This window comes from Aethalodelphis obliquidens, unplaced genomic scaffold (genome assembly GCF_003676395.1).
Source record: "Aethalodelphis obliquidens isolate GAN/ISIS:26980383/991018 unplaced genomic scaffold, ASM367639v1 scaffold30, whole genome shotgun sequence".
In the NCBI taxonomy this organism is placed as follows: domain Eukaryota; kingdom Metazoa; phylum Chordata; class Mammalia; order Artiodactyla; family Delphinidae; genus Aethalodelphis; species Aethalodelphis obliquidens.
This window is the reverse complement of record NW_020837974.1, coordinates 8,363,278-8,378,456: the sequence shown is the minus strand read 5'-3', so window position 1 is coordinate 8,378,456 and position 15,179 is coordinate 8,363,278. Positions and strand designations below refer to the sequence as shown.

Sequence of the window (15,179 nt, the reverse complement as noted above, 5' to 3'; positions counted from 1 at the left end):
GGGGGGGGGGGGGGGGGGGGGGGGGGGGGGGGGGGGGGGGGGGGGGAATCCATCCTGCTGTAAACATGCCATGAGTCACATCTTTGTGCTTAGCCAGGGTTACTCCCCAGAGCAAACCTGGAAGTTAATTTATGAGTCAAAAGCTGTATTCATTTTCCTTTAAGCCTTTTGAAAAGAATTGCCAAATTGCTCTCCAAAAAGGTAGGGTCAATCCCAAATGCTTGCTGAAGGAGAGGAAGGAAGGAGAAAAGAGATGGGGTCCCTGAGAGGGAACAGTGTGGCATTTTCGTGGACAGGCTGAGTGGGCCGGGCTGTGCACAGAGGGTGGATGGTCAGATGACAAAGAAGACGGGACCTCGGTTCCTATTTGGTCACCATACTTTCTGTCCAGGACGATGACCTGCAGCCCAGGAAGGGGAGAGGGTGGGAGCCTGGGACCCCAAGACTCAACCAGCAGCATCCAGTGGACAGCTGCGTGTGCTGGGCCCAGGGCCGGGGGCTGGGTGAGCACAGAACCCCCCCACCCCGGGAGCAGCACGGACATCTGTCACGGTGGTGGTGTGAGAGAGGTTACAACCAAGCCCAGGGTGTGGGAACAAGGATGAGGGGTAGATAATTCTGGGCTTTGGTCCCTAGCCTCAGGGAGGGAGGGAGAGCAGAGTAGAGAAGTCGGGAGCTTCCATCCAAGGCCCAGACTCCATCCACCCCCCATCCCAAGCTGGGAAGCAATGGATCTACCCCTGGGATCCTGGGCCAGCCACCTGGCAGCCTAGACCTTACAGAGGCGGGGATGCGCTGAGGATCTCCCCAGGCTACTGTGAGGATCAGAGGTCCTTGAAGCAGGAAGGCAGAAAAGGCCATGTATGTGTCAAGGCCACGGGTCTCACTTGTCCCCTAAAATGTCTCCAGAGAGTGACTGCAGCCTGGACGTGGGAGGGAGGCCTGCCCTGGGGTGGGGGAGGGCCAGGAGGAAGGGCCCCGTCTCCCCTGGTGGGTCTCCCCGCTTCTGGGAGCAACACTTCCTGTAGTTTATGTGTTTGTTTGGCTGGTAGTTTGTTTGTTTAGTTGATTGGTTGGCTGAGTTGGTGCAAAACGGGTAGGCCTTGAGCCTCCCCAGCACTAAGAATCTTGGTGGTGGTGTGACCTTGGACAGGTCGTTGCAAGCTGGAAAGTGCCCACGTGACTGAGGGCTGGGGGGATGGGCTGGGGGGCGGGCAGCTGGGGAGGAAACCAAACCCAAGACAGCAGTTCTCATCTTCCCTGTGCTCCACAGGTACTCAGAGGAGGAGACCCGGCAGAAGGTCAGGACTTTCCGGCAGATGCTAATGGAGAAGGAGGGAATGCTCACCAGGGAGGACCGGCCTGGGGGCCACATGTGAGTGCTGCCTGGGTGGGCAGGGCACAGAGAGAGTGCAGGCTCAGGCAGCCGCTGGGGGCCAGAGGGGCCTTTCCCAGGGATCCCTAAGTTGGTCGGGGCTGGAGAGGGGAGAAAGAGGAGAAGGAGGACAGGGCATGGGTCTTGCCCACTGGAAGCTCTGGCCCGGCCCGGGGCACGAGCAGGAGCCGTTGGGCACCTGGGCATCCCCGAGGCCCTCTCCCTGGGCCCTGGGTTCTATCTATCGCCCAGCGGTAGGGGAGGCACCCCAGATCTCAGCTCAGGGAAGGCTGCGAATCAGGAACTTGAGAAATGTTCTCACCCTCGTGTTGTCAGTGGCGGATAGGCTAGTCCCTCTGCCCCAGCTACTACCACCTATGAAGTGGCCTCCGGAGCAAGCACAGACTCTGGAAAATAAGAACTAACGCACCAATGCCATTGCTGGCTTAGCCAAAGGCTAATCGGGTACAGAGAGCATGGGCTCTGCGGCGGTCACATCTCTGCAGCTGTCACAGGACAGGAGGAGCACTGAGGTGCTGTGGCCCCCCGGGGGGGCTTTGGATCAAACAGGGAAGTTACAGGGAGGCAGACTTTGTCTCAGATTACAGGAGAACCGTCAGCCACTCAAAACCATATGAAAGGGAGCAGCTGCCATAGGAGGGCGGGGACTGCAAGTGTCCAGGCCTGGCTGGATGATGGCATCTTGCCGGGTCCCTAAGTCCCTGTGCACCTTTACTGGCACAAAAATAAAATGACAGCAGCACCTTCTGAGCGATTTTCCTGTTGCCGTTGTCTTGAGGGCAGACGGCATGCCAGGAGTAGATGGACCTCGACGGGCAGCGGGGAAGCCCTTTCTGCAGAAATTCTGGACTGCTGGGGGATCCCGGGTTGGGGTGTCCCCTCCTAACCCCACTCAACCTCACCTCTCTGGCTTGAGTAGGAACATAAGCAGAGTCAGGGGGACTTCCCTGGTGGTCCACTGGTTAGGACAACGTGCTTCCACTGCAGGGGGCACGGGTTCGATCCCTGGTCAGGGAACTAAGATCCCACATGCTGCACGGCGCGGCCAAAACGAAAAAAGAAAAAAAGAAGAAGCAGAGTCACGGCAGCCTCGGGTTTGTAGGGGGCCCGTGGGTGATCTGGGGGAGCCTGGCTCAGCGGGCCTGCTCTCTCCTCCCCGGAGGTGGGAAGAAGTCATACCACCACCACCTCCTTCTCTCCAGCTTCCCAGAACCCACAGCACCCCTCAACAACGGCTGTGCCCACCTCACTGATGCCCGAAGGTCCCCACCACCACCCAGCAGGGCGAGCCCCTCCCTCCCTTCCCTTCTCAAACTTCCCGACAACCAGATTCTCCTGCTGCTGTCCGCACCACCTCCAAACCCACCAGGTCCTGCCTTTCTGACCTGTGTCCCCCCAGATCCCCCCAGGGCTCCTCTGGAAAATCAGCCACCCTTTCCTCTTCCATCCAGTGTGAGGGCGGGAGGCCTCGTCCGGAATCTACCTTTGCCACCTTCTCTGGGCCCTTCCAGCGATAACCGCCCCTCCAGCCCAAACCTGCCATCCTGCCTGCCCTCTCCTGGGCTCCTTCTTAATCTACTCCCTGTCCTTCCTCCCGCTTCCAGCCCACGTGTCTCTCCTTTTTCCACCACATTTCTGCAGAGCACGTGGTACACGTTGTCTCCACTTCCTTAAGCCATGGAGGTCTGGCTTCTTGCCCCCATGACTCCGGTGACCTGCTTGGGCCGTGGCTGCCTGAGCCCTCCTTAGCATGGCCCGGGCTCCTCTGCAGGCCTGGCCTCTCTCTGGCGCATGCCACCACTGTACTTCCCCAGTGGAAACCTGCTTTTGCCCCTGGCTTCCAAGATTCAGTTCTTTGTGAGTTTCCTCCTACCTCTCTGATGGCTTCTGCTCCTCCCTCGCTTCTGCCCACTTCTCAGATGTTGGCTCCCCCCAAGGATCTGTCATGTCCTCAGGTCTCTCCCCCAGGTCTCCCTTCCCTCTTCTTCCTGGGGAATCTCATCCATCCCCCAGCTGGAACGCTGCCCTGGTAGTGGATGACTTCCAAGTCTTTTCCAGAAGTCCCGATCTTCTCTTTCCTGGAATGAATGAATGAATGAATGAATGATGCATTTAAGAACTGGGACACATTAGGAAGGATGTCATGGAGAGGTTGCGGTGTCCATCATCAGAAGGAAAGTCCTTGAAGGTCTGTGCTGGACGCCGAACCCTGCGCTGAGGGGGTGCTATGAGGGGGGCGGGGGTGGGGGGAGGGAAAGACTGCCCCTGCTCCCTGGGTGGAAACACAAACCTCCAACCTGAAACCAGGAATTACTGGCAGCCGTGGACAAGAAGAGACAATGTGGCCACTTGAACAACTTAGTCTCAAGCTCTGTGCGTGTTTGGTGGGGGAAGAGAGACAGGCTAGGGTGGTCGGTCAGGAAGGGTTCCTCGGAAGAGGCAGTGTCAGGAAGATTTGACAGTCAAGGAGGACTCCTGCTCTGGAAGCAGAGGAGAATATAGACTTGGCAGGGTCCTGGGATCCTACTAGAATATTAGAAGACATTGAGGACAAGTTCGTTACCAGTTTTGTTTCCTGCTGTATCCCTGGTGCCTAAAACAGTGCGGTTTGCCCAATCTCCCCCAAAGCCTCAGTTTCCTCCTTTACACAGGGAAGGGTTGAGACCAGAAGCCGCCTTCTAGCTCACACGGCCAAAATGGTGTGAAAATAGCATTGCAAACAGTGACTGCAGCAGTGATGGTGGCCTGGATTACTCCCGGGCTGGGAAGAGTTGTCTGTGGTGCTGAACCCAAGGCCAGAGGCAGAGAGGTGACACAGGGCTAGCAACAGATTGGTCATATGCCTTCCTGTGGACCTGGCATCCGACCAGGTCTTCAGGTCTCAGTTCAGAGTACAGGCTAGTGGAGGGAGAGTGTGTGCTCTGGCATCAGACGCCCCACCTGTCTTAACCTCGAAGTTCAATATTAACCCCCTGAGCTCTGTATCCCAGCTCCACCACACCCCAGCTGTGTGGCTTGGGTAGGTCCTTGATTTCCGTGGGCCTTCAGTTCTTTATTTATAAAATGCAGATATTAGTACCATCCTCAAAGGATTGTGGAGGAAATTAATTGAAACAGTGACTGTCAGCGTGAGGGTTAGTGGCTGGCACACAGCAGACGCACATCACCACTGGATGAGTGCCACCACTGTCTTAGGCACCTCGGGCCGCTATAACACAGTACCGTAAACTGGGTGCCTTGATCTACAACAGAAACTTATTTTTCACTGTTCTGGAGGCTGGAAGTCTGCAATCACGGAGTAGTCGCCTCCAGTCTACTCTCCACACTGGACACCAGAACGTCATACTGCGGTGTTCTGGGTGTGACCCCATAGATGGTAGGAGCCAGTGGAAGGCTCTTGAGAGGTGGGATGTGGTCAGACAGGTGTTTAGGGACTTTCTCCTTTGGCAGATGGATCAGATGGGTAAAACCACAGGGAGAACAGTGGGGCAGCTGGCACTCTAATCCGGCAGAGAAGTGATGGAGAGTGTGGTCCCAGAGACACTGAGAGAGGACATGCTTTTGTCTGGAAACCGATTCATGTGGGGAGTCCTAGTTTGCCCCAGAAAACTTCTGTGGGTCCCCACCCTCCAGGCAATCATATTTGGACTCCCTGGCCTGGCGCTCAAGGCTCTCCACACTCTAGACCCACCCTGGCTTCCCACTCCCGGTATCACGCAGTAGCCAGCCCGACCTGCTGGCAGCTCGCAGCCACGTCCTGCACGTTCTCACTTCCACGCCTTTGCTCATCCTGGGCCCTCAGCCGGAAACACCCTTGTGCACGGGTTCGAATATACCCCATCATTCAAGGCTGCCTCTAAAAACCACTTTATTCCTGGGATAAAAGTAAAATCTTCTCCTCTTTGGGATATATACAGTGTTTTCTTTACTTCTATGTCTGTTATCAGTTCTTTGTTTCACTTTAATAGACAACCTTTAAGAAGAATTGTTTTCATCACTATATAATGCACCTCCCATATAGGGACATAAGATTATATTGCATCTTGGTTTGCAAGAGCACAGAACCATTAAAGTTTACTCCGGATACTTTTAAAAAAAGAATAATTCTTTTCATAGTTATGTAATATAACAAAATGTTTGGGAGAGAGGTTTTCTGGGAAACAATATTCATATGCTACTTCCTAAAACAATGAGCAAATGCCGGTGTTTTTTTTTTCCATGTGTCTAATTTTATACATAGTGTGACCTCCCCATGCCTCATATTTTTGCTATGAGGATATCAGTGATGATACCCACATCAGAGGCTTGTTGAGTATTAAATGACTGAATGAGATAAATATATGTGAAGTGTTCAGAACAGCACGCGGCACCTGCCTCAGATTAGTATCATATGCACCTGTCATATTTTTGCCCTGTGTCATGAGGAGCTACAGGAGAGGCCCTTGTTCCTGCCACCCCTGCCCCCGCCCCCCGGCCCCGGGCAGGCCTGGCACACAGGCTGAGTGAGTGAACGGAGAGGGCAGCCCCTTTGCCTGGAACCCTCCTCCTCTTCTGTCTGGATTCATTCATCTGTCAATTGGCCATTAGGCTCCTGGCAAATGGGAAACAGGACCAGTTAATTAGTGAAACTCTTTTCAGAGGGAAGAGCGTGTGACTCGCAGTCTCTTCCCAGGTCGGAGCCCTTCCTGGGAAGCCTGTCCAACAGGTGCTCCCTGCGGTGCTGGGTTCAACCTCGATTTGCCCTTGGTCCCTCTGCAGTGCACTCCAGCTGGGCTTACTTTGGTCAGCTCTGTGGGGTTCCGTTCCTTCTGTCACAGGGGAGGAACACCTCCCCTGCCTATTCCACCGTCGTGGTGAGGAGTAAACTAACTAACAAACGTGAACTTAAGAGCAGGAAATGCTAAACAAACCTAGAATTCAGTGCACACACCCACAACTGTGCCTGCAGAGCAGCGAGGGGACAGCTGAGCTAACATCCACAGCAGGGAAGCCCGGCCAGCAGAGGCGAGGGCCGTCCTGTTTGCACATGAATTCTCAAAGCCGATTGCACAGGTGAACTTACATTCTTAATCAAAGGTCCCACAAAATAGGACATGTTCCTCTCCCTCTCTGGACCTCAGTTTTCTCATCTCTGAAGTGGGGGCGTGCAAATGTCTCTAAACCAGGAACTGGTTCTGAGTGGGATCTGAACTGTGGAGAGCCATCTAATCATTAGAGAACATTCTTATTAGTGATATTATCAGCCAGGACGGTCAGGACAGGAGAACCCAGGGTTCTAGCCCTGGGAGAGCCTGCAAAGTGGACATAAGGGTACCAGCTGCACAAAACCAGCAAGAGAGGCCTCAGCATAGGCCCATTTATACCCCTGGAACTGCCAGGAAAAGTCTTACCAGAAGGTTCTGAAACCTTGTGCATCTCCCTGAGCCTGGATCTCCCCACGCCTGTCTTCCGGTGCTCCCAGCAGACGAGGTCAACCTCCCAGAAAGGACTGGAAAGTGAGAGAAGTCAAATGATAAGGTCCCAGGGAGGGAGGATGGGGCAGACGGCAGGGAGCTCTGTCCCTGGGACAGAGGTAGAAAGGAAAGATGTCTCTAGGGGTGCAGCCAGCAGAACGAGGAGGGCTCAGCGAGGGCCTGTATTCAGTGGCTAACCCACCTTGGGTATTAGGAGGCGAGGAAGGAGTCCTGCAGAAGGCAGGGCCCAAACTGAGCTGTTTTCATTTGTAAATAACCTTCGTCATTTTTGTGTTAGGATAAACGGAAGCTCCTTCCTCCCACTGGCTCACCCACACGATGTTTGTGGCGCCCTTCAGTTTTGCTAAAGACTGTGTTTTATGTGTCAGGCGTTTGTAGGGCTGAGGGCTGTGTGGGGGCAATGGGCCCTGGGACAGGCCCAGGAGTTGGAGATTTCAGGGACGGGAAGTAGGAGGCCACTGGCTTCAGGAAGAGGAGCACGGGGAAGAGCAGAGAGGTTTGAATGAAGGGATGTGCAGGCTGTGCAGGGTCAGGGGAACGACATGAGCCTCCAGCACCCCAGAAGCACCTCCCATCACACCTGTGTGACTTCTAGGCTGCCAGGGCCAGGATAGCGTTTGGAATCCAAATGGCATTCTTGACACGAGCCTCAAGGCCAGCCAACCCTGTCAGGTATGGGTTACATCCTTTTTTTTCAAATCCAAAACTCAGTCTTCCAAGAGCTGCTTAGCGGGTGCTCTGCTGCAGATCTGTCCCTGAAAATCCTTTCACCTTGTAGCTGTGATCTGCCTTCCTTGCTCTGTTTCTCTTTCATGTGTCAAAACCACTTTTCTCCCTGGAAGAGGAAGTGTTGGTGTGTGAGTGTGTGACAGAGGTCCGTCCACCTAGCAATGGTGACCGTGCGTGCATGACCAGGCCTCATGTCAGGAGCTTCACAGAATCTGACTTAATCCTCTCCTCAAAGCTGGGATATTCTTTTCCTCGTCGTATAGATAAGGAGTTGGAGGCTCGGTGAGCATGGTCACGCCTGAATTCAGACCTGTCTGTGTGAATCCAAAGCTTATGTCACGTCCTTAACGCTCTGCCATCCAAGCCCTGGCCTCCCTCGCTCTGGGCAGGAAAAAGATGAGCCCGGTGAGACCAGGGCTGAGCCTCCATCTGGGAGGGGCACCGTCTAAGCCAGCACAGAATGAAAAATGGAAGATGGAGGGGGCACATCACCCTGGAGCTGGGCCTTTGGAGGGTTATTTCCGGGCGTGTTCAATAAAAAACAAAGTTACACAGCATCTGGGACCTCCGTGAACTGTCCCAACACCGCTGTAACGTAATTAGCGTTCTCATCTTGGAGAAGAGGCTCAGAGAGGGGGCATGACAGGCACTGGGTCACACAGCGACTCAGGGACAGTACATAATGAGGGCACATCTGCAGCTTCAAAGTTCCTGCTCTTGCCTTAAGCCCAGCGGCCTTTAGGGAAAATCTCCACTCTTCCAAGTGCCCGCAGGGAGCAAACACCTGTGGCAGAAGATGGCTGGGGGCTCCTAAGCCCGTAGCTGGGACAAGATGACGCGGTCCCCGCTGAGTGAAGCGGAGAGCTCGGCAAGACGGATGGGGAGCATCGGGGCGGCAGAGTGCAGAGGCCTGTGCCGACCGCCACTGGGCAGTGATTGATGACAGCCTGGCAGCGGGAGCAGAGCCGCCAGGCCTCCAGAGGCTGCAGAGAGGAGGGCGAGGAGAGGATATGAATATTTCAGAGATGCAGCAGGGGCTGGAAGGAGGCACTCCGGCAGGGGAGGGGGCTCAGGGACCGTGGGATTAAGGACGGACAGTTATCAGAAAGGGGGCAGCTAAGAAAGGGGGAAGGGGCTCTCTGAGAAAGCGGGGCTCAGTGTGGGAAAAGGGGAGCGGGGGAGGGGATGGGGCCTCTGGAATAGGACGCTGGGGTTAAGGCTGCAGGGATCAGTGAAAGGGGCTCAACGAGGGAAGAGGGGGCTCAGTGGGGGGGACTGGGGCGCATTGAATGAGACTGAGGGACAAAGAATCAGTGTCGGGAGGGGCCTCGGCGAGGGGAGGGGCCTCACTAAGGAGGAGGGGTCTCCCAGAGGGTGAGAACTTAGAAGGAGGACGGCTAAGTGAGGGGGGAGGGCTCCGTACTCTTTTCTCTTTTGCAAAATATGGCATCGTTGAGGCTGGGGCCCTGTAAGGGAGGCTCCCGGTCGGGTTCCCCAGATCCCCGCCTGACCCTCTAAAGGTCGGTGCCGGCGCATTCGGACCTTGCCGCCCGGCCAGGCCCCGGTGCGCCGCGCGGAGAAAGGGGCCGCCGGAAGGCCGGGCCGCGGAGGCGGCTGCTCAGCGTCCCTGTCGCCGGCAGCGTGGCGGAGACCCCGCGGCTGATCGAGGGCACCGAGCCGGACCTGGAGTACGCGCCGTTCGACGAGGACGACGGCCCGGTGGACTGCGACTGCCCGGCCGCCTGCTACCGAGGGCACCGGGGGTACAGGTCAGCGCCCGCCGCGGCGGGGGGTGGGGGCAGATGGGGCCACCCCTCCCCCCTCACCTCTGCCCCACCCCCACCCCCCGCCCCTTCTCACCCAGGACCAAGCACTGGTCCAGCAGCTCGGCGTCGCCCCCTCCCAAGAAGAAGAAGAAAAAGAAAGGCGGCCACCGGAGAAGCCGGTAAGAGCTGCCACCGGCCAGCGTGGGATGGGAGGAGAACGGTGGGGCCCCCAGGTGCCCATCCCTCGGCTGGCAAGGCGCCAACGCCTCATTGTGGGCCCCGCCCCTCGCTGAACCCCTCTGCCCTTACTGAATCCCTCCCCCTCACTGAGCTGCCCCCCCAAGAGCCCCTCCCCTTCACCAGGCCCCTCGCCCCACTGAGTACCCACCCCCACCAGTGGCACTCACCTGCCCCAGAACTGGGCAGCCCCCCACCACCACCTCGGTCCACCTGCTCTTCATCCCCCAGCACCCTCCCCAGGGGTCCTGCCTCCACCACCAGCTTGAGTGGCCAGGGGAGGAGGGGTTTGGCTGGTGTCAGCTGTGGTTCCCCGTCTCTATGTGCCTCTCCCCGGTGCTAAGTGAGACCCTGGCCAATGTCTGGGGCCCCAGCTAACCCCGCCCAATTGTCTGTCTCCCCTTCTTTCTCCCCCGGCCCTCAGCAAAAAGAGGAGACTAGACTCCGAGTGCAGGTCAGTAATGAAGGCGGGTCAGCGATGGACGGGCTGGGCCTGGAGAGGATGTCTGTGGGTGGGAGAGAGTCCAAGGCCATCCCCCAGAGGCTGGAGACCTGCCACCTCAGGGCCTGGACCCTGGACAGGGCCAACATGCCAGCTTTTCCCCACAGAGGCCAGAAATTCCATCATTGGAGCCTCTAACCTTTGGGTTTGAAACAGTCCTCACTCACAATGCCCGGGAGGCTGGAAAGTGACGAGGGGACAACACAGGCAGCTCCATCAACTACCCTCAGGGACCTTGTGGACCCTCAGGGCCTCAGTTCATTCTGTACAGTGGCAGCCGGCTTCAAGCCCTGGAATCCCCTTTCCAGCTTGGAGGCCCCAGGCGCCCGGGGTTCCCCAGCCATTTCCACCGCCCCTCATCCCAGGGCCCCAGTTCACTAGACCCCCCACCACCACTGTGTCCGCAGCTGTGGGAGCTCCTCACCCCTGCGCAAGAGGAAGAAGAATGTGAAGAAACACCGCCGAGACAGGTACCCTCGGCCTCCCCTGGGGCCTCCCCTCACTTCCACTGCCCCACCCCCGCCATGACCAATGCTGTGCAGATCCCGTCCTCAGGCCACCCCAGGCATGCTCAGGAGAACCCTTTTATGGCCCTACAGGTCTGATTCTGGGTCCCGGAGGAAGAGACGGCACAGGTGAGTGGCGCCCTTTGGAGGCGGGACAGGAGGATGTGGACAGAGGCCAGTGCCCCCCTGCAGGGACCGAGGAAGCCATGATGGGAGGGGTGTTGCCAGGGTCCTGTCCTGCTCCATCTTCCCACTCCAGGGACTCCTCCCCAGAGCCAGACAGGGGACTGGAGGGTGGGGGGCGGAGGAGGAAGGCCAACTGCAACCCTTGCTTGGCCCATGAGTCAGCCTCACCTTGGGGGCCTCAAGAATTTCCAGACAACACAGTATACTGGTCCAGTGTGCAAGGGGTGCAGCCGTGGAGGTGCCAGTTGGGAAGGCAGAAGCATCAGGACCCCAGGTTTGCAGGGAAAGGGCATGACAGGCAGAAGGACGTTCTTGAGCTAGGAAGGCTCAGTGGATAGGAGACAGAGTGAGCGGGCTATGCCTACAGGTGGAGTTTCTGGGGGACAGGTATCAGCCCCCAACAAGCCTGACTGCCAGGCTATGAAGCCTCCACGCAGGTGGGGCTGGGAGCCAGCAGGGGGCTCTGAGCAGGACAGTGACTTGTTCAGGATGGACTGCAGAGGGGAGAGGAGGTGTAAGGCCGGAACCCAGGCAGAGGTAGGGGTGTGGAAAGTAGTAGAAAACTCGCCATGGAGGAAAGGACGATGTGGGGCAGTCACATCCCCACTGTTGACGTTGGAGCCAGACCCCCTCCCAGCAGCCCTGGGGAGGGGCAGAGTCCCTGGTCCCATTCCGGCAGTGAGAATTTGCCCACGGCCACTTGCGAGGTGGGGGAGGAGCCTAAACAAACACCTCCTCCTGTCCCTCCAATTTCCCGTCTCTCCCCCTTGTAGCCCTCTCCGGTCCTTCAGGGTCAGTGTGGGCCCCTACTGCCCCCCAGTGGTCACCAACCGCTTGCACAGATCCTCTGTCCCGCTCCCATCAGTCCTGGGAAAGACCTAGAGGTGAGCTAGGGCCAGACCAGCTCCAGAGGGGGAGACTGAGGCCCAAAGCAGGCAGCATGAGTTCTAGAACCCAAACCTCTGGACTCCTGGGCCTGCCCCCGACCCAACTCTGCTCTTGTGTGAAACACATTCTGGTGTTTCTTAGCATCACCTCATTTTTTGGTCAGAAGGAGGCATCTGTTCAGCACTAGAGGGATTGAGCAGGAATCTGGTGGCATCAGGGAGGGTGAGGCTGAGAGACCTACAGGGGTGAGACCTTAGAAGGCTGATCAGAAACTTCTCAGTCCATTTGTCAAAGGCAGAAGGAGCTGGGCTGTGGGGCTCGCCCCAGAGAGCTGGATGAGGTGAGATGGGGTTTGAGTAACCCCAAAGCAGGAAGGTCATCATGTCCAAGGGAAAGCATTTCTTTCCTGAACCCCTGGTGAGCTGGCCCAAGGCTGGGCCACAGTCTGAGGGGACAGAGAGGCAGGAGGCCTGGACCCTACCCTAGAGAGCCCCATCCGAGGGAACCTGGGGCACAGGGGATGCAAATGAGGTGTGGAGGGGCCACCCCCACCATGGCAACTCATCAGAGGGGCCTGTCCCAAGACCAATGCCAGAGGAAAGGGCAGGTCACCCCTCCTTCTGGGGCCAGAGCACTGCCAGAGGGAACAGCAGTTGGGGCCCAGGCAGGAGGCGATCCAGGCCAGGACTTAGAGGAGAAGGAGGGAATAAGGCCTGGCAGAGTAAAAGGGGCAAAAGCAGTGGGGTGGGGTGGGCAAGCCCACGCCAGCCAGGGAGTCTCAGGTACAAGAGAAGAACACATCTCAGATCCACACCTGGACACAGCCAGCTCCGGAGCTCGAAGGCCCCGCCCTCCCCCGGCCAGCTCAGGGCTCAGGCTGTGCTGTCACAGTAGCCTCTGCTTTCTGTAGATCTCGAAGCCCCAAGAGCAAAAGAAAAGAAAAGAACAAAGAAAGGAAGAGGTGAGTACCCTCCACCCGTCTCCAGCCCCTCAGCCCACTCCCCTTCTCCCCCACCCCCCCACCCCCGCAACCAGAAAACCTGGCCTTCTAGAATCACAGAATCAGGCCCTCGAAGATAGCTCATGTCCCCGCTGCCCAGAAGGAAAAATTCAGACCCAGAGAGGAAGCCAAGAGCCCCCATGAGTCGGTGGCAGAGCTGGAACCCAGACCTGTGGCCTCCCAGGCCAGGGTCCTTTCAAGTTCAGTCCTTGTGACTCCCCTGCATCCCAGTCACAAGAACACCAACTGAGGGGCGAGTGGGGTCTTGGGGGGCTGGGACTGTCTACAGAAAAGGATGCCTTTTTCCTAATTCTGACAAATGACCACATGGACTAACTCTGTGCCCAGCATGGACAGGGTTTGTGTTATTTTTGTATGAGGCTATTTTCGTAAGAGACTATTTTGGGGGGCTGGGGGGGAGACTATGGGGGCAGCAGCGGCGGGCAGGGAGGTCAGCAGAGGCTTCCATCAGGGCTTCACAGGGATCCCCCCTGGGGAGGTGGGGCAGAACTTGAGTACAGCCTGATTTCTCTCCCAGGCCACATGCAGAGTCCCCAGGCCGGAGGTCACATCACCACAGCAGCGGCAGCTCCCACAGTCCCTCACTGTCCTCCCATTACAGTGATTCCAGATCACCTAGCAGGTAGGCCCCGGGCCACTGGGCACGCTCAGGTGTGGTTGAGCTCCCTTTCCGCTGGAGGGAGGGGACCTGCAGTTTAAACACTCCCCCATCCCCAGGGCTGGGGAGCGGGGCTGACAGACAACAGCTCAGCAGTGGGTAGAAATTTACCAGGGCTGAGCTGCTGCCCATGCCCACGGGCGCCCCAGACCCTGAATGGAAACCGAGGCAGTGTGAGGGCTGGGGCCTTGCTCTCTCCATGCCAGGGTTTCCCGGCGCAGTGGGGGGACGGGGGTGGGGGTAGGGCTACCTTTCGAGCCTGGCACCGGCCGCTTGCACACGGGGCGTCCCAAGCCGGCTCCCCCCGTGTAGGCTGAGTCCCAAGCACCGAGACGACGGGCGGAAGACGGGCAGCCAGCGGTCCAGCGGGAGCCGGTCTCCTTCCCCGTCCGGCGGCAGCGGATGGGGGTCACCCCAGCAGAACGGCGGCAGCAGGCAGCGGAGCGGAGCTCACGGGGGCCGCCCCGGCTCGGCGCACAGCTCGCTCGATGTACGTACGCTTGGCTTTGCAGAGGGTTCCCGCGCCGCGCGGGCTGCGCCGAGCTGGGTCGGGGCGGAGCTGGGTCGGGCCGGGTCGCCGCGGGGCAGGGGCCAGTGAGTGCGTCACGGGGGCGGGGCCGGCCGCTCCCCCCTCCCAGGCGCCCCTCCCCGCACCCGAGCGGCCAGGAATGCTGGTGTCAGGGTGAGGGGCTCCTGCACCCTTGACCTTGGCAAACTGAAGGCCAGAGAAGGTTGACCACAGGGGCGCTCAGCCTGTTGGGTAAAGAGCTGGAAAGGAAACAAGGCCTCCTGCCTCCCTTCGGCCAGGCATATTGGGGTGGGAGGGAGCATGGACATTGGTAGGAGTCGCAATCGGGAACAGGATTCAAGAGTCAGGACCTCCCTGGGGCATCACTTGGGCCCTGAGCCTCCCTCTCCCCACAAAGTCCTTTACCCCCATGGAAAGCCCGCCCTCCCTCAAAACCCTCATAACCCCTCTCCCAGATCCCTCCCCCATCTCAGTCCCCTTGCTGCCACAGAGCTGCATTTCTCAAGTCTGTCCCTTCCCGGGCACTGCCCACACTTGGACAGGTGTCTCAAACCTGTGGGCTCCACTTCCCATGGCCCATCCTTCCTAAGGCATCTCCCAGCATACTCACTGCTCCCTCAGAGATACTGTCCCCACACACCCCCACCCCCCAGGAGGCGAATAAACTCCTGGAGACCCACAGGCAGGTGTGGTGACCTTAGGAGCTGGCGGAGCCTTTCCCAGGTAGATGAGCTGGGCCAGGGTGGGAGGCTCTCCCAGGTCCTGGAGGTGGGGGCGGGGGAGGCCCACATCCCCTTTTGTCAGTCTTAGAGTCTAGGGTAGAGTCCCCTCAGGGAGAGGGGACTGCAGTGCTGGCAGGGGCACTGGATGGGCAAGTGGGCACAGGGGAATGGGGGTGAGCAGGCCTGCAGGTTCCCCCCCCAGATCTCCAGGCTGCCCCAGGAGCCTCAGCAGGAAGGGGGGAGTCTGCCCCTCCCCAGACCTCAGGTCTCAGCAGCAAACATGTACGTGTTGGTCAGTTTCATTTTGATTTCTGGCTGTTTCCTTTCACTCCCTTTCTTTTCTCAAACACCCTTACCCTCAAGGCCTCAGGGAGGAAAGTCAAGGGCAGCTGACAAAAAGCTCTGAGTCTCAAGATCAATTTTTGTTTAACGACATTACCTGTCTTGAGACTGCCCCACCTGGACAGGGTGCCAGGCACCTGAGCTCCAAGGGACCTCGTTGGGCCACATGGGGAGGATCCCTCCCATATCCCTGGACCTGTCTTAGGAGTGGGAGAGGGCTCAC

At 58.1% G+C, this 15,179-nt stretch overlaps 1 protein-coding gene across 1 annotated transcript in view; it reads left to right on the top strand.

Moving 5' to 3' along the window:
* The window catches only part of SRRM3 (serine/arginine repetitive matrix 3), a 33,374-nt gene that overhangs the window by 6,774 nt on the left and 11,421 nt on the right, over positions 1-15,179 (top strand). Inside the window, exons 2-10 of the mRNA XM_027126107.1 lie at positions 1,274-1,375; positions 9,240-9,368; positions 9,464-9,544; positions 10,027-10,056; positions 10,512-10,574; positions 10,704-10,739; positions 12,595-12,645; positions 13,223-13,327; positions 13,676-13,853. Of these exons, the coding sequence (XP_026981908.1) occupies positions 1,274-1,375; positions 9,240-9,368; positions 9,464-9,544; positions 10,027-10,056; positions 10,512-10,574; positions 10,704-10,739; positions 12,595-12,645; positions 13,223-13,327; positions 13,676-13,853 (775 nt within the window). The remainder of the gene's footprint in view (positions 1-1,273; positions 1,376-9,239; positions 9,369-9,463; positions 9,545-10,026; positions 10,057-10,511; positions 10,575-10,703; positions 10,740-12,594; positions 12,646-13,222; positions 13,328-13,675; positions 13,854-15,179) is intronic.